The sequence below is a fragment of the Elephantulus edwardii genome, unplaced genomic scaffold (assembly GCF_000299155.1).
Source record: "Elephantulus edwardii isolate Elephantulus edwardi_28Jun2011 unplaced genomic scaffold, EleEdw1.0 scaffold00001, whole genome shotgun sequence".
Lineage (NCBI taxonomy): Eukaryota > Metazoa > Chordata > Mammalia > Macroscelidea > Macroscelididae > Elephantulus > Elephantulus edwardii.
In genome coordinates this window covers 16,658,317-16,682,368 of record NW_006399751.1, presented here as the reverse complement: position 1 = coordinate 16,682,368, position 24,052 = coordinate 16,658,317, and the positions used below count along the sequence as shown (strand labels likewise).

General features: G+C 37.6%; 1 protein-coding gene across 1 annotated transcript in view; it reads right to left on the bottom strand.

Moving 5' to 3' along the window:
• The window catches only part of DNAH7 (dynein, axonemal, heavy chain 7), a 308,525-nt gene that overhangs the window by 62,228 nt on the left and 222,245 nt on the right, over window positions 1-24,052 (bottom strand). The window contains exons 48-51 of the mRNA XM_006878928.1: window positions 21,194-21,348; window positions 15,139-15,329; window positions 2,992-3,125; window positions 154-489 (exon numbers count right to left, since the gene is read on the bottom strand). Of these exons, the coding sequence (XP_006878990.1) occupies window positions 154-489; window positions 2,992-3,125; window positions 15,139-15,329; window positions 21,194-21,348 (816 nt within the window). The remainder of the gene's footprint in view (window positions 1-153; window positions 490-2,991; window positions 3,126-15,138; window positions 15,330-21,193; window positions 21,349-24,052) is intronic.

The following is a 24,052-nucleotide window of genomic DNA, read 5'->3' as shown; positions in this document are numbered from 1 at the left end:
CCTCTCACATCTTTCTGGTACAATGATTAATCAGGTTCATTTTAGCAAAGTGGCTCTGATGCTTTCACCCTTCTGAAACAACAATGAAATCTGCTAATCACACCCTGATTTTCATGCATTAATTAGTAATTAGTTCATATTCCTTCCACATACCTTTTTGCTAAAATGTCTGATTTCTCAGAATTTTCAATAGACAGGATGAAAAGGTTAATGAACCAGGTCAGTGAGTACTGGTACATCGGCTCGATGTTAGCTAAATCAGCAATAGAAAAAAACAGGATGGTGGAATGGACTGCGATGGGCCGATAGCCCAAGCGGGTAGCATCAATCTTTCTCTCTGTGTCTTCAGCTACCTCCTGCTTTTGAGAAATTTCAACAGCCAAAGCCTTGGAGGAAGATAATATCTTAATAGCAGTTTCATCTTCCAATATATTGCCTTCTGAAGATGAAAGAACTTCTAAAATCTTGTCTTCTATTTCTTTTAACTGCCTGAAATAAAACACAATTTTCTCAGAAGCGAAAGAAATTGTTGAAAACCACTTCACGTATATACTCTTTTATAAGAAACAGAGAGCCTGCAATCTAAAGCAGCGCATCACTTCATGACAAATATCTATCATGGCGATGTTGTATAATTAATTTCCTATCCTGCAAAATGTCAAAAATACTGTTCTTTCTGCTCCAGTTCTCTTCTTAATGATTATATATATATAGTAATTGGAGAGAAAGGTGATAAGCCAATCTATTCTGCCATCAAGAATATCATTCTGGATTGAACAAAAAGTATCACTTCATTTATTTTCTGTGATTTCTAGAGCTTCGTTCTTTCTACCTATGATTGAAATATTATGAACAAAAGGTGGAATTAACACTTTTCATTCAGACCAACTTGCAGTGGAAATGCTGCTGTTGTTAGGTGCTGACTCACAGTGACCTCTTCAACGACAGATCTGAACCTGTCCGATCCTGTGCCATCCTCATCATCTCCGACACACTGTGCCCACTGCCATCATTGCAGTCACTATGCTATCTCATCTGGTTGAGGCTCTTCCTCTCTTTTGCTAAGCTTCCACCTTCCCCAAGCATGCTGCCCCTCTCTAAGGAAGAGCCAATCCTAGCAACATGCTCTAAGTATGTGAGACGAAGCTTTGCCACCTTTACTTCCAGGAGGCATTTACTGCCTCTGAAAACCTGCTGATGGGTCAGCTACAGGTCAGTTCTGACTTGACAGCACACAACACTAACATGATTAAAGATAAGGTCGTAGGGGTGAAGCAGTGGCACAATTCTTGCCTTCCATGTAGGAGACCAGCATTGACTTTTCAAGAATATGCATCTCTTGTGAAGTCTCCACTTGTCTGCAAGTGAAGAGTTGCATTTTGCACTGATTTCCAAGATATATCTGCTTGTTCTTTTGGCAGTCCATGGGATATTCAGTACTCTTCTCCAAAACCACAGCTCAAAGGCATCAATTCTTCTATCATCCCTATTCATTGTCCAACTCTCAGATGCATAGCAAGTGAGTTTAAAGACCAAGGCCTTAGTCAGGTGCATCTTAGTGTCTAAAATGACATCAGTGCTTATCAATAATTTGGAGAGGTCCTTGGCAGCAGACTTGTCCAATACAATGTATCTCCTGATCGCCTGACTGCTGGTACCAAATATGTGGAGTGTGGATCTACGTAAGATGAAACTGTTTGCAACTTCAATCTTTTCTCCATCTATCATGAGGTTGCTTATCAGTCCAGTTGTGAAGATTTTTGTCTTCTTGATATTGAGATGTAGTTCATATTGAAAGTTGTATGCAGTCTTTAATCTTATGTATCAAGCAATTGAAATCTTCCTCCTTAAGCAAGCAAGGTTGTGTCATCTACATAATGCAGGCTACTGAAGAATCTTCCTTTGATGCCACATTCTACTTTACAGAGGTCAGCTTCTTAAATTATTTGCTCAGTGTACACATTGAATAGGTATGGAGAAAGGCTCTAACCCTAACACACACATTTCTAATGGAAATAGATGACTTCAATTACACAAAGAATATGATAATTTCTGTGCTAGTAATAAGTTAAACAATTGAAAATGCATTGTCTTGACTTGGGCTGACTTTTTTGTTCTTGCAATGCCTAAGAAATCACATGTCAAAATATACACTGAAATATTGTTGTGGTCAATTGCCATCAAGTCGGCCACAACTCAGAGCAGTGGATCAAAACATTGCCCTATCCTGTACCATTCTCATAATCTTTGACATACTTGAGTCAACCATTAGCACCACTGTGTCAATCAATCTAGCTGAGGGTCTTCCCCACCTTTTCTGACCCTTCAACTTTCCAAGCATGATGTCTTTTTAGGGCTGGCCCCTTTTATAAACATGCCTAAAATACGCCAGGTGAAGTTTTACTATCCTTGCTTCCAAGAAGCACACTGATTGCAACTTTTCCAAGAAACAGGATAGCCTCTTAAATTAACATATAAGCTAAAAATGTTTTACACTTTCTCTTCAATTTTGTCGTTCATTTTTCCTCATCTCCTAAAATGCAACTCTAAAACATACTTTAATTCATCTGCCCAGTGCAGTGTTCATTATCTACCCACTCATTTCCTGTTCTCTGCTACTCACTGTGTCAATTCTATTTTATAAAAGCAGTCCAATACAGTATTTGTCTTTTTGTGATTTGATATATTTCACTCAGCATAATAAAAATGAACTGAATGAAAACAGAGGAAGGAAAGAACTATCTGAAAGAAATGCATGCCTAAGTATTATATGTATGGCAATTAACAGTCTGGAACAAGAACTGCATTACAAATTTAATTGGGGAGGGAGATGAAAGGGAGGAAAATGGGCATCAATGAATGAACGAAAACCCTACTTTCCTGTAAACTGTCATTAAAATCACAATTTCAAAAAGCGAGATGAAATTAATTTAAAAATACACTTTAATTTATCCTAGAGCAAACAATTCTGGGTTTCATCATATTTCAAACCTTTTGTTTTCTGCTCCTTGTAATATTAAAGCTTGCTTTTCTTCTTCAAGGTCTGGCCTTTCTCGGGCTACCACAATTCCCAGAAGCTGATCTTGCATTCCTTCAGAAGTTATCATGAAGTTCAACAGTGTTACCTACATGTGAAAAGATACACAAAAATGACATTATTTCCATTGAAAAAAAAGTTTCTGCTTAAAATAGACAAGTTGGAATGTAGATGAAATAACTTTAAACCAGGCTAGTTAGTATATTCATGAAAAGGTGAGCCAGCTGCTCCTCAGGAGAAAGAGGAGCAATCTCCTCCCATGTGCTTCATGTCTCTGAAAACCTGCTGGAGGATCAGGTACAGGTTAAAAACGATGACAACATTGTTAAATATAATGTCGTAGTGGCGGGTCAGTGGTATAATTCTTGCCTGCCTTGTGGGAGACAAGGGTACCATTTTCACAAAGATGCATCTTATGTGATGTCTCTACCTGTCTTATAAATGGAGGATTGCATTTGCCACAATTTGGAACAGTTCTCAGTGGAGAATCTAGACTGAGACAGACTAGGATAAAAGGCCTGGCAAACTACTCCTAAGAAAAGCCAAAGAAAACGCTATGGTTTATAAACAGCCAATCCTATTGTATACGAACTCACCTCAATGACAGCTAATAACAACAGGATTAAATGTTTGTTGTTGTTACGTGACACTGAGTTGTCTACGACTCATAAAAACCTTATGAACAACAGATCAGAACCTTACCTACAGATCTCTGCTATGCTGATTAAATATACAGACAAACAAATATTAGATTTTAAAAGTCACATCTTTGAGTTTTATTGGATACTTCTACTCTCTTATGAGTCAGTATGAATTGGAGTTCACAAAACAACCACCAAGTCTTTCATAGGCTGAAATGTATGTAGTAAGTGATAAAATTGTATTTGGTGACCAATTTATTTCTACTTCAAACTTTTTGAAGATTTTTGATAACTCTTTAAAACCAAAACCAATTAGAACCAGGTTGGAAGATGCCCTTCATACTGGCTGGCTTAGCATTTTAAGAATTCTAGAATGTCAAAAAGAAAGGAATCTTTCAGAGGGAGATAAAGGGAGAACAGTCTATAATTACTTGTCATGAGTAATGTGTTTTTACAATAGGATAATCAGTCACTACAGTGAAGGAAGGAATTTGCATTTCAATAGTGTCCATCAAGATGCTATCTGCTGACACCTCCCTCATCCAGTACCTACTGGCTCTTGTAAGCAGGTTGCTCTCTGTTCCTTACATCTTAAAATTCCCTATAGTCTGCTCAACAAGCTTAGGTCTCTCTTTAAAAGAAAGCACAAATCAAACAAATCATTCCCTTGTTCCCACAGCCCTTTCAAGTTCTTGAACTTCTTTATGACAATTTTAGATGCAATTCACCTCCACCTCATTTCCTTATTGAGCCCTTTACAATCTGCAATTCTCCAAACGCCAATAAGCCAGAGAAATTTTATTGCTCTGGTCACAATGAACACTTAATTGACCTTGGCTGAATGTCAAATCTCTTCTTTCTTAAAAATGTCTCCTCTATTTATTTTATGACCCCACTGTGGCTTTTTTGGCAAAAAGTTGCATTGCAATCCCAAAGGCAGGTGGTTTGAGTCCATCAGCTGCTCTGCAGTAGAAGGACAGTCTCCTCCCATGTGATCAACTGCCTCTTAAAATCTGCTGGAGAGTCAGCTGTGGGTTCTGACTCAATGTTACACAACAACAATCATTGATAATATGCCCTGTTATCTGTTAAAACCTGCACCTATCTTTAAAGCATCATTTTCCTAATGATTTTCTAATAGGTAACACCTCCACCCCTTCTCATGTGCCTTGCCTTACACCTAATCTAAACCCATTGTGGGTTCCAACATACACATGGTTATGAAATGCCTCATCTCTTCAGATGTTTGCTCTGCTTCAAATGTTCTTCCACTGTGTCCTACCAGCTTGATTCCTATCCATCTCTAACACGCAGTTTCTGTGTCACCTCCTCTTGGAAACCATTCCAGTCGATGTACTATCCCATGTCCAATGACAGTTTCTTTCTGCAGCTCTTCAGTGTCTTAACTGATTCATAGCACTGCCTGCACTGAATATAAACACAAGTTACTGCTGCTCCCTCCTGAAGACCTGAGTGTAAACAACTTCAGCAGAGGGATCATGTTTTATTTCATTTCAAGGCTCCAGTGTGTGAAATCAATGCTTCTTATAAATCATGATATGAACAGTGTCAGAATTCCCTGTTTATGGAGTTTCTTTCTTCTAGTTCTAGTTTTCCTAAAATCTTAGGCCTTGATTATTCTACACAAAGCACTTAATAGAAAATAATTTTAACGATGAATTAGACTGCTACAGTGAAGAGCTCTGGTAGCCTAGTGACAACAAGTTGTGTTGAAATCCTAAAGGCATGTAGTTCAAATGCCACCAGCTGCTCTGTGGGGGAAGTCTCCTCCTGTGCAATTAACTGCCTCTGAAAACCTGCCAGAGGGTCAGTTATGGGTCAGTTTTGACTAGATGGTACACAACAACAACAACAAACAGTGAAAAGTAAAGATACAATTCGGTACCTACTCTTAACAGAAGTTTAGTCTTGTTGGGGAAACAGAAATGTACACTACAACTAGTGGGATAAGAACTCCAGCAGAGTTAAGCATAGCACACTATAAGAGAGGATAGACAAGGTGAGCTTCATCTAGGACATGAGTTCAGGGAGACCTTATTAGATAGAGAATACTTGAACTGAATATTACAAGTAATTAGAATTTAGTTAAGGGGGGAAAAAGAAGGCACAATTGTATTCTTAATCCAAATCAAACCCATTGTCTTCCAGTTGACAATATGAGAAGTCAAAATCAGCCCAGGTGCTAATGATGGAACAGTGCATCTGTTTCTCATGCACAGGTTCAAACTGAAGTTGAAGAATATTAAAACAAGTTCACAAGAACCAAAATACAACCTTGAGTCTATGCTATTTGAATGAAAAAATCATGTTAAGAACTGGTTTGAAACATGAACATCAATGATTGAAGGCCAGAGTAATTATGGGATGACACCAAGGGAATTGTCCATGAAGAGAGCAAAAGGTCATTGCAAAGTCAGAGGAGAAAGAAAAAACCAAAATGGATGTCCAATTAGGAAAATTGCTTTAGAGTGTTGAGAAGGCAAAACAAAGAGAAGAGATGTTAAAGTAAAGGGATCTCTGGCGGCCCAGTGGCAAGAAGCTGCACTGTAATCACAAAAATTCATGGTTCAAATCCACTAGCTGCTCTGCTGGAGAAGGAGGAGTATGCACAGACAAAAATAAAGAAAATTTAAAAAATTTTTAAAAAAGATGCTGAAGTTAGAGAGCTGAACAGAAGATTTCAAAGAACTTAAGAAGACAAAGCAAAATATTATAAGGAAATGTATATAGAACTGAAGTCAGAGAATAAAAAGGAAAAGACTCACTCAGCATGTCTTAAGTTGAAAGAACTAAAAAACAAACTCAAGACTTGAATTGCAATATTAAGATATGTTATGGGCATAGGGTCATTATACCCTGCAGGCAACTCAATGGCACATCAACAAAAACATACTATATCAGTTGTTTTTAATTTTAGTCTCATGTTCAAAGTCAACAAGACCTCAGGGAGGGCCTTTGTATTTAAAAGTTGGTTGTTATTATATCTTGGAGGAACACTCTTCTAAGTTGTACAGCACTCTTCTGTCAATATGCTGTATACTGAGGTAACCTGGGGTTGTTGTGATGTTGAACCTTGTGCCACTGGGGTGTCAAATGCCATAACAGTTACCCATGGTGGACAGTGTTTGGTGGAGCTCCCAGTTTAAGACAGATTTGGAAGGAGGAGAGGCATTCACTTCCTAAACCATATGCCTCTGGAAACTCTATGAACTTTGATAAATAACAATGGTTATAGAAAAGCTTCAGGCTTTTTGTTCATAGGGCGCTATGAGTCATGTTTGACTCAATGACAACAACAACAACAATGGGCAAAATATTGAATGATCCAGGACACATCAAAAGAATGAGAGAATATATTGAGACACTGTAAAAAAAAATTGGTTGACACTGAAAAATTTCAATTGGCACTGAAGAAGTGCCAATGGTATTAAAGGAAGCAGTTTAAGCTGCAATGAAGGTATTGGCAAAAAACAAGACTCCAGGTATCAATGTGATATCAATCAACTCATCAATTTATGTCAGGAAATTTGGAAGAAAGTGACTGGAAGAGATTCATATTTGTTCCCTTTCCCAAGAAAGGTGATCCAACAGAATGTGGAAATTATCAAATAGTATCATTTATATCAAATGCAAGCAAAAGAAGAATAGCAGAAGAATGGATATTTGGTTTTATTGACTATGCAAAAAGGCATTCGACTGTGTAGATCATAATCAACTATGGCCACTGAAAAGAAAGGGAATTCTAGAACATGGAATTATGCTCATACCAAATCTACATATAAATATAGTCATTGTCTGAACAAACCAAAGGAGAGTTTAAACCACTGGATGGTTTAAAATCAGGAAAGGTGTATGCCAGAGCTGTATCACTTCTCCATACCTATTCCATCTACATGTTGAGTAAATCATTCAACAAGCTAGACTCTATGAAGAAGAATGTGGTATTAAGATCGAAAGAAAACTCATCAACGAACTGATACTACAACATTGTTTGCTGAAAGTAAGGAGGACTTGAAGTACTTGCTACAGAAGATCAAGGCCTACAGCCTCCAATAGGGATTATACCTCAACATCAAGAAGACGGAAGTCTCTACCTCTGGACTGCTTAAGAAATATGATAGACGGAGAAAAGATTGAATTTGTTAATGATTTCAACTTACTTGGACCCACAATCAACACCCTTAGTACTAGTAGTCAGAAGATCAGGAAATGGATTGCAAGTCTAATATCGGGGAACTCTCCAAGTTGCTGAGAAGCAATGATGTCAGTCTGAAGACAAAGGTGTGCCTGCTTCAGGCTCTGGTCTTTTGAATCAATTGCTCTGCATCTGAGAGCTGGACAATACATAAAGATGACAGAAGAGGAATTAATGCCTTTGATCTCTGGTGTTGGAGAAGAGCACTGAATTTCTGACTGTTGAAAGAATGAACAGGTATGTCTTAGAAAAAGTGCAGCCAAAGTGCTATTTGGAGGCAAAGACAATAGAGCTTCATCTCACATACTTTAGGCATATTGCATGCTTAAAATGGTGGAGGGAGGGTCAGCAAAAAAAATAAGGGAAGTCTCTTAAAGAGATGGATCAACCGTGTCTGCAGCATTGGGCACAAGTGCGTCAGAGATGATGAGGATAGGACAGGGTTTGGATCTGTGGTTCATAAGGCTGCTATTAGTTGTGCTGAACATGATGGCACATAACAATAACAAATAGGACAGAACAGAACCGGCTTATAGAGTTCAGGGCTATAAATCTATATAATGAAGCAGGCTACCATATCATTCGTCTATGGAGTGCCTTGCAGGTTTAAACTGCTGACGTTTAGGTTAGCAATTAAGCACTCCAACCACTAAGCTAACAGGGCTTTCTCATGCTAGATTAGAAGTTTTCAAGTTAGGCTACATATTAGAATTACCTATATCCTACCCCCCTCCAGAGACCCTGATTAAAGAGTTTTATAGTGGATCCTGGGTACTAGTTTTTAAACCCGTTAGTGGTACGGAATTGTGCTCCCAACACAAAAGTATGCATTTCAAATCCACCAGCTGCTCCAGCAAAGAAAGATGAGCAATCCTGTCCCATGCGATTAACTGCTTCTAAAAACCTGCTGGAGAGTCATTCAGCTATATGGGTTGTTTCCAACTCAATGGTATAGAACATCAACAAGTGTGATTCTAGGGAGTAGTGTGATGCTGAAAAGATTGCTCCAGGCAAAGAAAGAGTACAGCTAAAGAGAAGCATGTAAATGAAGGTGACACATTTTTGGTGGATGAAAGGCCACTACTACTCATATACCAGTTCAAGCTGAAGCTAAGGAAAATTAAATCGAATCCACAGGAACCAAAATACGAACTTGAGTCTATACCACCTGAATTCCAGAACCATCTCAGGAACAGGTTTGAGGCATTGAACACCAATGAGCGAAGACCAGATGAGTTGTGGGAGGACATCAAGAGTATCATTCAAGAAAAGTGAAAAAGGTCATTACAAAGACAGAGGGGGGAAAAAAGATCAAAATGGATGTCAGAAGAGACTCTGAATGCTGCACTGGAGTGCTCAGAAGGAAAAGCAGAAGGAAGAATTCAAGATACTAAAAAGGTGAATAGAAGATTTCAAAAGGCAGCGCCAGAAGACAAAGTAAAACATAACAATGAAATGTGCAAGGAGTTGGAATCAGAAAATCAAAAGGGCCAAACTTGCTCAGCATTTCTTAAGCTCAAGGAACTGAAGAACAAATCCAAACCTCAAGTTTCTAGAATTAAGGACGCTTTAAGCAGAATAGTAAATGATCCAGGAAGTATTAAAAGAAGATGGAAAGAATATACTGAGTTATTGTATCAAAAGGAATTGGCAGACACAGAAGACTTTAATGAAACAACATATAAGCAAGAGCCTATGGTGATGAAGGAAGAAATTCAAACTGCTTTAGCAAAAAAAAATAACAAATTCATTTTTAGCAAATTTTTATGCAAAAAAATGAGGAATTAGCAAAAAACAAAGCCCCAGGAATAGATGGTACACCAAGTGACATATTTCAACCAACCAATAGATGCTGCCCTGGATGTGCTCACCAAGTTGTGCCAAGAAACCTGGAGAACAAACACTTGGCCAACTGACTGGAAGAGATCTATATTTGTTCCCATTCTAAAGGAAGGTGATCCAAAAGAGTGTGGAAATTATAGAACAAAATCACTGATATCACATGCAAGCAAGATTCTGCTGAAGATTATGCAAAAACGACTGGAGCAGCATATCAGGAAAGAACTGCCAGAAGTCCAGGCTGGGTTTAGAAGGGGTTATGGTACTAGGGACATTGTAGCTAATGTTAGATGGATCTTAGCTAAAAGCGGAGAGTACCAGGGGAATGTCTATCTGTGTGTCATTGAATATGCAAAGGTGTTTGACTGTGTGGATCATAACAAACTGTGGTTGACTCTGAGAAGAATGGGAATCCCAGAACGTGATTGTGTTAATGTGAAATCTATACTTGGATCAAGAGGCTGTCATCAGAACAGAGCAAGGAAACACTGCGTGGTTCAAAATTGGGAAGTGTGTACGCCAGGGATGTGTCCTATACATACCTTTTCAACCTATATGCACAATAGATTATCTGGGAGGCTGGGCTCTATGAGGAGAAATGTGGCATCAGGATTGGTGGAAGATCCATCAGCAATTTGCGTTATGCAGAAGACACAACCCTGCTTGCTGAAACTGAGGAGGACCTGAAGTGCTTGCTTCAGAGGGGCAAGGATTCCAGCCTTCAATATGGATTAAGGCTCAATATCAAGAAGACAAAGATTCTCACCACTGGTCCAATTGGCAGCATCAGTATGGATGGTGAAGAGATTGAGATTGTTAACAACTTTAATTTGCTTGGTTCCACCGTCAACACTCTTGGTACCAGCAGCCAGGAAATTAAAAGACTTATTGCGATGGGAGAGTCTACTGTTAGAGACTTCTCCAGGGTACTGAAGAGAAATGGTGTCACTCTGGAGACTAAGGTGCACCTGGTACAGGCCATGGTCTTTGCAATCACTTGCCATGCATTAGAAACATGGACAATGACCAAGGAGGATAGGAGAGTTGATGCCTTTGAGCTGTGGTGTTGGAGAAGAGTACTGAATGTACCACAGACTGCTAAGAAAATGAACATATTTGTCCTTGACAGGTTTAAAGGAGGCTGCTCCTTGGAGGTAAGGATTCTGAAGCTTTGTCTAACATACTGTGGACATGTTGCAAGGAGGGACCGATCCTTGGAGAGGGATGTCATGCTTGGGAGAATGGAGGGACAGTGCAGGAGAGGAAGACCCTCTATAAGGTGGATTGATTCAGTGACTGGGGTGGGTGTGTCGGAGACAGTGAGAATGGCACAGGACAGAGTAGGGTTTAGGGCTGTTATACATAGGGTCGCTATGAGTTGCAAGCATCTCGACGGCACATAACAACAACAAAGGCCGCTTACTATTCCTTCACTGCGAACTAGGCAGATACCAACTTTGATTCTTCATGGCCTATAGCTAGCTGAAGCCTTCCTATCATGCAGTTATGGGAAATCAGAGCTTGATCAGAGCATTAACAGAAGTGTCAGTCACTTCTGGAAATCCCAGCAAAATTTTAGCAACTACCACAGACCTTTAGAAGGGACTTAGTGATTCATCCAGCTTTCATCCTTTTCCTTTTTAAACAGAAATTCCTTAACAGAAAGCACTTTTTTAAGTCTGTGTAAAGGCTTAGATCTGTTCAGGGTTTAGATCTGTTGCTCATAGGGTTGCTATGAGTCATACTCGACTTGATGGCATCTTAAAATGACAACATGTGTAAAATCGAACTCTACATATTACTAATTGACCTATATTTTTTAATATATTTTATATTACAAGTTAGCTTGATTGGAGCAGCTAAAAGAATGATATTTTATTATACACTAATTTGATTTTTATTAGAATTTTTGAAACAAGAGAATTTAATAGAGAAGAAACAGAACGATCCAACTGGCAAATTATAGATGTCATAATTATCTCAATGTAACTCACACAGCTTATTAGAGGGACTACCTGCATCACACAAATATCGTTCTTATTTTCACTATTCTTCCAAAGATTCTGCTGATCTGGAAGCATCTTATGTGGATTAGAGCCTCCACCAGATAAACGGCCCTGTTTCATTTTACTCACTCTTCCCATTGTGTTGTCCATTTTATACATTCAGAAATGTCTCCACTTTTCATTCTAAGGAGGGCCAACAGCATTTTAGTCATGGATGCTTTTGAAAAAGAATAACACCAATCTCTCCCCTTTTGATATTTTTATCAGGTTTGTAAAATCTTTTTTATTGCTAAGGTTCAATGGTTTTCCATTTTTCCAATCTGAAAAGAGGCAATGCTGTTCCTAAAATAAAGAGTTCTCCTGATGGCCTAGTGAGTAAGGAATTGTATTGCTAATCCAAAGGCTGCCAAGTGTGAATCCACCAGCTGCTCCACAGGAGAAAGAAGGACGATTTCATTCACAGCCTCTGAAAACCTGCTAGAGGGGCCAGCTAGATGTTGGTTTTGACTTGATGGCAATGAATATGCACAATGCATTAAGTATTTATCTGCTAATGGAGAGGTTGATGGTTCAAATCTGTTAGTCACTCTTTGGGAGAAAGAAGCAGTAGTCTCCTTCTGAAAAGATTTACAGCCCTGGGAACCTGATGGAGCATTAACCTGAACTGTAATCAGCTCAACAGCACTGGATTCCAAGCACTGTTCTCTCTGTCTTTTAATACATGAAATTCTAGTCCTGGCTGCTGGGTAGGAAACACATTTTCTCCTTTCTTATGCAAGAGGATCGCTCTTCTGCAGAAACAGAGTCATTATTTCATTTTTGTAGGAAATTTCTTCTTTGAGGTCAGGAAGTCTCATCAGCTTCTTACAGTACCCCTAGGAAGTGTGCAGTACATTTCCTGTACCCCCTCCTCCTGACCAAGCCCAGGCACCTGCTCTGTGGTGATTCTCCTTTGGCTTAAACATTCCCCACAGGGGGCCTAGAAAGCCACTAAGTATAGATCATATGACACAATCATAAATATCACTGAGATAAGAAGTATTGAGATTAAGCAGTATGAAAAACTGACTAGATTCATCAGCTATGTAATTTCTTGCTTTGGTATTTATTAATGGAAAAAAAATTACAATCAGTATTTTCAAGGGCTTTTTCCTTGTTGGTAGGAGGACATGCACAAGTTACATTTACTCTAAGCCAATGATTACAGGCTGTCTGCAAAATGCATGTCTTATAGCTTTTAATTCAGTGCGTTCAGATAAAAGGAAATATTCATTCGTAGTCAATTAATATAGAATCTTTAAAAATCAATACTTTAAAATCTAGACATTTGTTCATAGTAAACACTTAAAATCATACAAATATGTTTTGGTAATTTTATTTTCATTTAGACTCAAAAGGATTAGAGCAGTGTGATACCTTCCATTGGGTGCCTTTGAGAGCAAAAGGTACACTAAAAAAAAATCCTAAAAATAGGATCAAGAGGAAGTATTTTAATTTGTAACTGAAAGCAAGTGCCTGCCTCACTATGTTTTCTAATCCCTGTTTAATCAATCCTAGCAATTAAAAATAATGAAGCAATAAGATACTCCTGAGATCTTTAGAATTTCAATATGGAATCACAGATCGGTTTCCTCCCCACAGTTTTATGGCTTGTACTAGAACCAGCCATTAGTGAATCAAGAATTGTTTATGCTGTGTGTAACATTTTCCCATGTGTTACTGAAAAGTGAAAGAGGTTTCTATGCCATTTACTTAAAAATATTTAAGAAGCAACCAGCTTTGAGATTTTATCATTCTTGACTTCTCACTTACTTAAAAGTTCAATAACAATACTAATAGTTAACACTATGTTCTAGCTTTACAATAAGCATTTTGTAATGGTTAATGATAGGGTCAGAATTGGGTGAGTCAGGCATAAAAGTAGGGGGCTAGGTGAAGAGGATGTTAAAGAGGTATGATGAGACATGAAAGGACAGAAAACTCATGTGAGCCAGTTGAAAGTGGAGAGCAAACAATGGGCTGAGATCACCTACCCAGTCAAAGCCAAGGAAGCAATAACATTAGACGGAAGTGCCTCATACTCCTGATACGCATAGTAGAGGCTTTCCCTGGAAGCAGCTTGATTAGTCTTTCACACACCTGAGTGACATCAGTAACAATAGACCAGAGCTGCCTTTTGAACTCTCTCCAACATCTCCCCCTCCTCCATGACTCACACTCAAGCCTAGAAAAACATCAAAATGTGGGAGCCAAGCAGCTATATTAAGCCACTCCACACGACAAGAGGTCTTTCTCTACCTCTCGACTTCTGAAGAAATGATCCGCCCCACTCTCTGGATATCGCGTTTCTAATAAAACTGCCTTTGCTTCACCTTCACTGCTGTCTCCTCACCTTTCCTCTCAGCCATGTGCTCTAACAAAGGCTCAGCCCACACTGGGATTATTTTTGAGCAGGACATACAGAAACAGGTCAAATTTTAACTTTCCCGTAGAGTCCTACACATACAATGTGGCTGGTAAGTTGCCTACATATTACTTATAATGTAAACCTCTTGAGAGCAGGGAACATGTTTTATTCACCTTTAAGGGAACAAACTAAACTAGTCCTGCCTCTGTTTCTCTGCAGAAGGGTAGGTGTCTATGTTATTGTAAATATTTCTAGTAAACCAGTGCATTTAAACCTGCTAGGTGAATCATGACTCTATTTTAAAATAAACTTCTACAGCTGAGTCATTAAGTGTATTCTCCCAGCTGCTTCTCTAAATTTAAAATGATCCCTCACTCACTTGGTCATTAATATGGTCACGTCACATAAACTACCAAGTCCTAGACAGTGCTAAGAACTAGGACTAAAAAAGTAGAAGACAATCTCTAATTTGCAGCAGCTCTACTGTGAATCAAGTTGTCAAGTTACTTCAGTCACTGACTAAAACTTTATCCTTTAAAGAAATTCCAATCTTTTGAAAGAACAAATGAGCAAAAATAGTTCTTTTGAGCAATTATATAAAATCAGATAGCAGCAACCTGATTCTGAGGAAGAAGAATAGAGTTCTGTTCCTGAATTCCAATTCCACCAATCAGCATATTATCATTTATTACAAAGCAAGAATATGAATATATGTCATCTTTTAATGAAAATCTAAGGATAATATCAGTTGTAGAAATTAGTTTCAATGATCTTTTTCAGAGCACACAGAAGGCTTTTTTATTACTTGCTAGCACACACAAAAGCAACATTTGGAAATTATTATTGCAATTTTAGGAAATGTCAAAAAAGGGCTAAATTCATTTTTCTTAGGAAGACCTCTTCTTCCCAAGGGGAAGGATCTATGAGGCAGGAGGAAAGTAAATTCATTAATTGTAGATTTTGCTAAAGAAACACTTGCTTTAGATACTGGCCTTTACTGATGTTTCAGGAAGATAATGAGGATTTCTCAACTTGGTGGTAATATAGAAGCGAAATTCAGGTGCATATTCAATGATAGCGTCTCCAAGTCGAATGCATACACTCCCACCTTGCTTAAAGGTCTGTTTTAGTAGAAGAGGTTCCAGAAGAGGGTCTAGCTCTTCTCCAATATTTTCCAGCAACACTGGAGTAAAATCAGAAAAAAAATTCCATGTTATTGTAAATACTGACAGCATTCTTTCAATCTTCTAGAATCACTGTTCTTGTCTACATCATTTTTTTTTGTCTTCTAAACATAAGGAAATAGACCCTAGGCAGTGCAAATAATAAACACATTTGTCTGTTAACCAAAAGCTTGGAAGTTCAGATTTACTCAGTAGCATCTCTTAAGAAAAGCCTGCTGATCTACTAACCAAAATCCAACCCCATTTGAAACCCAGTGGAGCACGGCTTCCCACACTTAAAGGTCATGATGAAGCCCAGACTGAAGAACAATAATTTCTTACATTTTTAGGATGTTCTGTAATAAGATTTATATTTTTAAAGAAGAAAGTAGCCATTTAAAAGACCTACAAAGAGAATGAGGTTTCTCTGGTGACTGAAAGGATAGACCCTCAGTTCAAGCATACACAGTGAATCTATTGCCATAATTTCATAAAAGTAATTCAATATCCATGAGAAGGAAATTACGGCCTTACACTTACCAGTTATACCAATTGCTTTCAAATCTACTGGGCTTCAGTGGTGGTTGTTGTTGTTATGTACCACCAAGTCACCAGTGACTCAGATCAACCCTATGTACAAAAGCCCTGTCCTGAGCCAGTCTCACTGACTCTGACCCACCTATCCCCCCTTACCCTAGATATCGTATCAATCTATCTTATTTGGAGCCTTCCTCTCCTGCGCTGTCCCTCCACCCTTCTGAGCAGGATGTCCTTCTCCAAGGACCAATCCCTCCTGGACCTATGCCCAAAGCATATGAGACAGAGCTTCAAAATCCTAGCCCCTAGAAACTCGGTTTATCCCTCTCCAAGAGACCAATGTTTTCTTGGTGGTCCATAGTACTTTCAAGACTCTTCTCCAGCGGCACCACAACTCAAAGACACCAATTCTTCTGTCATTCTTAGTCATTGTTCAGCTCTCTGATGCATAGCCAGTGATTTTGAGGACCATAACCTGGATCAGGCACATCTTAGTCTCACTTAGACTAACATCATTGCTCCTCAGCACTCTGGAGAGGTCCCTGAAAGCAGACTTCCCCAGTGCAATTCCTCTCTTGATTTCTTTACTCCTTTTATCTTCTTTTAATGTATCCTGGATCATTTACTATTCCACTCATAGCCTCCTTAAATACTACAACTCAAGGCTTGTTTGCATAGCTGTGTAAATATTTTCTGTTGCTACTAAAACTCCTACTTCTAACAATTCTGACTCATAGTAAGCAGCAGGGCAGTGGAGAACTTTTTCACAGTGTTTCAAGGTTGTAATCTTTCACGACGTAGATTGCTGTATCTTTCTCCTACAAACAGCTGGGAGTTTAAACTGCAAACTTTTGGTTTAGCAGTCAAATGTTTGAATACTGTGCAAATGTTCTATTATCTATGGTTTGCCGGAAAGTTGAGTCCTGAGATAAGTTCAGCGGCTAAGGGTTATAGTCACAGGATTCCATCCATTTCAATCACATCAGTACACTTGGTATTTTTATGATTTGGGAGTTTCATTCTCTCCAAGATTCTTTGTCATAATTCCTTTCAAAGCAGTCAAAGGCAGCTTGGAAACTGGGTACCATCTAGCTCTGAAAGCGGTGGAGGTTCACGTACATGTGATTCATTAGTCCTTTGGACTGTTTGCAGACATTATTCATTTTCAGAATACGTTATTACAATATTCTAGAAAACGTATCCCTGAATCATATATTAGTGACACTGCAATGGCTCCTGATGGATTTGTCTAAATCAAGTCTTCACTCATAGGCAAACCTGAGTCATGGCAGTTGTAGGAGTTCACTGGGAGACTGTGCAATTATAATGAGGAAGGGGGGGTTCAGATATTGGGAGAACTAGTGCTTATACTTCTATGTCAATGACACTGGCCCTTTCCACAGGTTATTTCTGACTCAATGAATTCCTATAATTTTCTTCATTGCTGGATTTTCAGCTGAAACAAGCATGCCAATGATTTTTTAACTCATTTTCATTTTCTCCTTGGCTAACTTGATTGTTTTTAATGGCGGAATAATATGAGTGCATCATAATGTGTTTAATGTGTTAATCTTCTCTTTAGGTTGCTTCCATTTTCCCACTGTTATTAATAATGCTGCAGTGAACATCTTTTTGCATAAACATTAGTGCCCTTCTCTGATTACTTAATCAGGCTGGAGTTCTGGAAGGAAAATTAGAATTAATAGGTCAACAGTTATGAACATTTAAAAATCTATTTATACCACCAAATTACTTCCCCAAAATGCTATAAAGATTTCAGAATTGCAATAAGCCTCCATTTCCCTCCTCCCCCTTTTTGTTTTAAACCTAGAAAAATAGATACCTTTGAGCTGTAATGACGGAGGAGAGTACTAAATATACCTTGGACTGCAAAGAAAACAAATAAGTCTGTCCTAGAGAGGGTGGAACCAGGTTGCTCCTTGGAGGCTAGGATTTTGAAACTCTATTGCACATACTTTGAGAATGTTGTCAATGGGTCAGTTCTTAGAGAAGGACATCATGCTTGAAAGGATAGAAGGTCAGCACAAGAGGGGAAGACATTAAATGAGATGGACTGACACAGTGATTATGGTAATGGAGTCAGGTGTGTTGGAGATGGTTGGGATTGGCTCAAGATAGAGCAAGATGCAGAGCCACTGTCCTTAGGGTCAGTAAGTGTTGCAGTCAACTAGACGGCACATGACAATAAGAATAAACTTTCATATACCACCATATATATGCTTACAAATGTCAGGCACTAAATGGTGACGCATTTTTCAGTCATCCTTGTTGTTAGCTGCCATCAAGGACGACTCACAGTTGCCCTATGAACAAAATATGTGAACCTTTACCTATCCTGTGTCACCCTCGCAATCTCTGATAGCCTCAAGCCCATGGTTGCAGTCACAGTGTCAATTCACTTGGCTGAGGGCCTTCCTCTTCTTTGCTATCCCTCCACATTCCCAAGTATGACGCCCCTTAACAATGAAAAGAGTTTCCTAGAAACATGTCCAAACTACATAAGATGATGCTTCTCCATCCTTGCCTCCAAGAAGCACTCTGGTTGTGCTTTCTCTAAGACATATCTTGTTTATTCTTTTGGCAGTCCATGGGTTATTCAGTGCTCTTCTCCAAAACCACAATTTAAAGGCATCAATTCTCTTAGCAAGTGATTGAAAAGGCCATTGCCTGAATAAAGCATACCTTAGTCCTCAAGCTACCATCATTGCTCCTCAATAATTAAGAGAGGTCTCTGACTCAGACTTTGACAGTGCAGTATGTCTCTTGATCTTCTGACTGCTAGTATCAAGTGTACTGATTGTGGATCCAAGTAAGATGAAGTCATTGACAGTTTCAAACTTTTCTTAGTCTATTATAATGTTGTCTATCAGTTCAGTGATGATAATTCTTTTTTCTTGACATTGCTATACAATCAAGTCTTTGATCCTACTCATTTTCAGCAATCAAGGTTGTGTCATCTGCATAATAAAAGTTACATGAATCTTTCTCCAACCCAATGCTTTTTCAATCCATTCTTCTTCATTGAGTCTAGCTTTTGTAAACCATCCTCAGAACTACCTTCTTTCCAATCATCCTTAGAACTTAAAAAACTATAGACTAGTATTTACTTAGATTTACAGTTGAGGAAACCTAGGCACATGCAATTCAAATAATATTCTCAGTTAATCCTGCAAGTAAATGAAAAATCAGAAACCTAGGAAGCTCTGGTGGCCTAGTAGCAAGAAGCTGCACTGCAATCCCAGAGGTATGCGGTTCAAATCCATTTGACGGTACACACATACACAAAATAATAAATTTTTTTAAAAAAGAAAGAAAAAGCAGAAACCTAAAACAAGCAGTTTGGCTTCTTACATTCCTCTTAACCACTATGGAATATAGGTAGCATTAAATGTAATCACAACTTTTATAATTTGGCAGGTGAAAAACAATGGTTTTACAAAGAAAATTTGTACTTTGAGACAGATACTTTATGAGCTACTTGACTAATTTGTTTTCCCCTTTTGAAACTGTGTTAACATACTTCTTCATTTTTCTATTTTAGGGGATGTTAAGTAGGTTGGCTCGGTTCTAAGTGACTAAACCCAGCCCCCTGACCAAATTACAGTGATGCAAAGGTGGGGGTGTTATCGCCAATATAAAGGGAGTCTAGTTAGAGGCTGTGATGAGTAAGCTTGGTGTTAGGGTGTGCCATCTAGACTCCGTATTAATACTCACGAAAATTATCTGTAAATGGACCTCATACATTTACCGTGATTTGCTGAACTTGTCCTTGGGCTAAACAATTTATAGTTTTGTAAGTATTTACACTTACTTTATCAAATAAGTAGTAAAAGTCTGATAGGTTATATGGACTTAAAATGTAAGTAATAACCATAATTTATTAAAATTCTAAAAATTATCTTTAGGTTTTTATCTTGACAAATGTCACATCTGAATAACAGCTTTATTTAAAATGCCCTTGTAAAAAAAAAATGCCCTTGTCATATTTCTAATTACTAAACTGTGAATGAATGCAGAGAATAGCCAGCCATACAGTATCTGCCTCTTGTGTAGGATCAGTTGAGAGAAGAATAAATAGATAATGTGGGCTGGTGTTGCATTAAAATACTTTTGACATATCAAATAATCCTTTTAATTGTAAAAGTGGAAGTAAAATTAAAACTAAAGAAAAGCAAATAATAGACAAAGTTAAAACAGCTAAATTAGAGGAAGCATTAAAAATCAAGTCTTTAAGAAGAGAAAATGTCCTAACCTGCTGGGACTATCATCTCTCATTTGAATAAGTATGAATAATGAAAGAGATAGAGAAACTCACTATAATATATCCAACTGTGTTTCCCAAAGAGATATATTTAATATTAACTTCCCATTAGAGACGCTATCATGACATAGATCATAGGGAGTTGCATTTACTAAGTCAAAAGGAACACTCTTCTGGAAGTTCAAACCCACCAGCAACGCTGTAGGCTAAAGATGGACAGTCTTCTCTTGGGCAATTTATAGTTCCTGAAAAACCACTGCAGGGTGAGTCATGAGTTGGTTCCAAATCCAAAGCATCAATTGAATGATCTTTCAGATATCTGTGAATGTGACCTTGTTTAGAAATATGACCTTTAAAGATGTTATTTGTAAATATGTGGGTCCTTATACAATCTGGTATGTCTCAGAAATACATCTTGGAAAAAGTACAGCCAGAGTACTCCTTGGAGGATGTTGAAGCTTTGTCTCATATTTGGACAGGTTGCTAGGATAGGCTATTCCTTGGAAAAGGACATTTTGCTTGAACTGGTGAAGAGTCAGCAAAAGAGAGGAAGATCATCAACGAAATGGATTGACACAATGACTGTATCAATCAGAGTGTCAAGGTGTCAGAGATGATAAGGGTGGCACAACAGCTGTTTGATACCTATCAACAACTACAATATAATCTGAATTCTACCTTTATTAAAAAGAAGAGAAGGGTACACAGAAAGAAGATGGTCAAATGATAACAGAGACAGAGATTGAATCACTAAAAAAGGCGGCCAATGATTATGTGGAACAACTCTACTTAAAAGACTCGGAAGGAATTGACAAAACTGGCAGCCTAGTTTCAGATTTCTAGCATTAAAAACTGTGAGACAATAAAGTTTTGTTCTTTGAAGTCAATCTATTGGTGACACTTTGATACAGCAACTCTGGGAAATTAATAAACTCAAGATTAAAAAGAAATCTGGTACTGATAATTTTAAAAAACAAATAACAACAACAGAACACATAATGTTTTAGGCTGTGATTTCTCTGGGCATTTCTGTAAAACAAGTATACTTGTCACTCAGCTACGTACCAGGAGTGCCAAACTGAATACAATTTTCCAACGTTCTTGCATAGTCTGAATCATTTAATTTAATTACATGAAGATTATTGGTTTTCTCCATGTTTTTGATCCATTTATTAGCCTGACCTTGTGGATCTATCATCAGAGGCCACCTTCTTGCATTCCTGAAATGCAAAATAAATATTATGCTAGTTAAGTTATGCTTTTTCTCTACAGTATTTAATCATGTATACCTCACTTTCTTACAGCTTAAACTTTCTAATATAGTATTTCATTTTAAATTTTTATAAAAAATTAAGTTGCTGAAGCAGAGGCCTTTTTTTTTTTTTTTTTTAGATTGAGCAGGTCACCAACCCATTATACTTTTGCAAATCTATCCAGGTCTTGTTTATTAAGTTATGATGGCAACCATCATGGACTGTAAACTCTAGTTCTACACCAACCCTTGCCATTAATTACTCATGTGGCCTTGGGCAACTTACTTCACTTCTTCAAGCCAACCTGCTATCACCTGTGGACTAAAGAAAGGATTGAAATATCCTACCTCTTTGACATAGAGAATAAAATATATGTAGGATAAATAACATAATTATGTATTTCCATTTTCATGATAGTCATGTACATTTAGATGTTAACACACTATTGACTGAAACTTTATTTCAAACACTTTTATATTTAAAGTGATGTTATGTAGTTCATTAAATATCTACTTAGTACAATTGTAATTTTCTCCTATTCTTTTGATGATCAGGGTTTTAGGACTAATAGAAAGCTCAAACATGCCCATTCTATTAAAACCAAAAAAGTGTCCCATGAGGAGCTCTTTCTTTTTCAGGAAGCTCACTTCACTTGGGGAGTGGAGTCATACAAGAATTAACTAGTGTTTCCCATCATCGTATGGATGCCAGTCAGTCATGAAGTTTTCTGCATGTGTGAAATGTAATCAGCATTAGGATTACACTTTTTCTTTTCTTTTTCTTAGAAGTATTGTGAATATAAGCCAGAACCCTGACCAGATTCCAAAAGTCAATCAGAGAACCAGACAGTACAAGGAAAAGTAGGAAACATAACTGGGGCAATGTATGTTTTTTAAAAGTGTGGGTGGAATGATATTCACTCACTTCTCACTTACTAACATGATTAGTTCCAAAAAACAGATTGCAATGTGAAAATTAACATTATAGAAAAATGGAAGATGACTACATCATATCACAAATTGAAGGCTGACTGTATCATATCATTACTTACCTGCCAAATTTCATCATTATATAAATGCCAAACTACTGAGAATTACAGCCAAGCTGACATATGACTTTAACCATCACAGCCAGAGTTATTCTTACTATACACCTCGGCATTCTTTATTGTTTAATATATATCTTTAATGCAAAAGATTCTCAGACAGTGGAATTTTTACAATTTTCATAATTTAGTCCAGAGAGGAGTAGATTCAATATAGTACATGCAATCTCATTCAAACATAAATTTTAACTATAATGGATAACTTGTGTCTTTTAAATACAAGGAAATAATTTTTTTCAGTCCATAAATTACAAAGCATACAAAACATATATCATCTATGATAAAAGAGATGACTTATCCTCCAATATTAGAATTATGTAATAATATATTTAAGAAAAGAGAGGCTATTAGTGAAATATCTTAGTTATAGCCAACTACTGAAAAGAAAATCACATACATGTAAAACTAAAGGGAATGAGAAAAACTGTTGTGGAGGAATAAAACTATAAATTTGAACAAGCTTTAATTCTACCATATTTTAGAAACATTTTTAAACTTAGATGATATTTATGTGTTTAAAAGCATTTCTGGTTTTCTAAAGAAATAGAATAATTCTTTTTTATTCCTGCTGTACATTTTAGCCAGTCAGTTAAGACTGCTTTCCTTTCTCTAAAATGCACTTCTTTTAAAGTTTTGTGCAAGACTCACATAATGTCAAGAAAGCAGTAGTTTTCCTCAGTCATCATGAAAAGTCAAAATAACCCTTCTGAAAAAGCAGACCCAATAAATACCCCAATGGAGAGAACGAGAAGAAATATATTGATGTGGAGCTATTTGAACATCTACAAAAGAAGATACAAAAGATAAAGGTACAAAATTAAAGTTCTATGTATACTTCAAAGTCAACTAAATGCAAAGCAATCCAAAAAGCTCTCATTCTCTTATTTCCTTAGCAATTAATCCATATCCTTGGCACTGTGACATATGATAATGGTATTGGCTACAGTGATTTAAAAATTTCTGAACTATGCCATCAACCAAATTGTATGTTCTTGGAAGAAAGGACTCATGTTAATTTTCCTTTCCCAAAGCAAATTAAAGTTTGCACGCAATCAACCATGACTATCCAAAAGATCAATACTTCATTCTCATAGAAAATACTGATTTAAAGAATGAACTAAAATCAGAACTAAAGACCTTCAAGTGCTGGCCAAGATGGTGTAAGACCATGAAACCCTGTGTATTCCACTTATTCCAATGAAAATCTGTAGACAAACTACACAAAGCTGACTATTCTAGTAACAAGTGACTGAGAGAAAGACAAACCTTAATCATTGAAAAGTAAAACAGTGGTGATACTTGTTTTGTTTTTCCTCTTCATCTTCTGACTTTGCCCTGAGCACAGGATGAATAAAGAACTGTGCAGCAGGCATAGGCAGCAGAGCCCCTGACCAGAGAGAACTGAGAAAAGGGGCATATGTGGGACAGAATATGGGGTAGGCATTTGTTTATATGTTTCTATTTTCCTGGTCTTAGTTCAAAGTCTGCTCCTCTCACATAATGGGACTGCCATTGGTGAACCCAGTAGTTCAGTCACATGAAATACATCTTCCTGGATAAAATAAC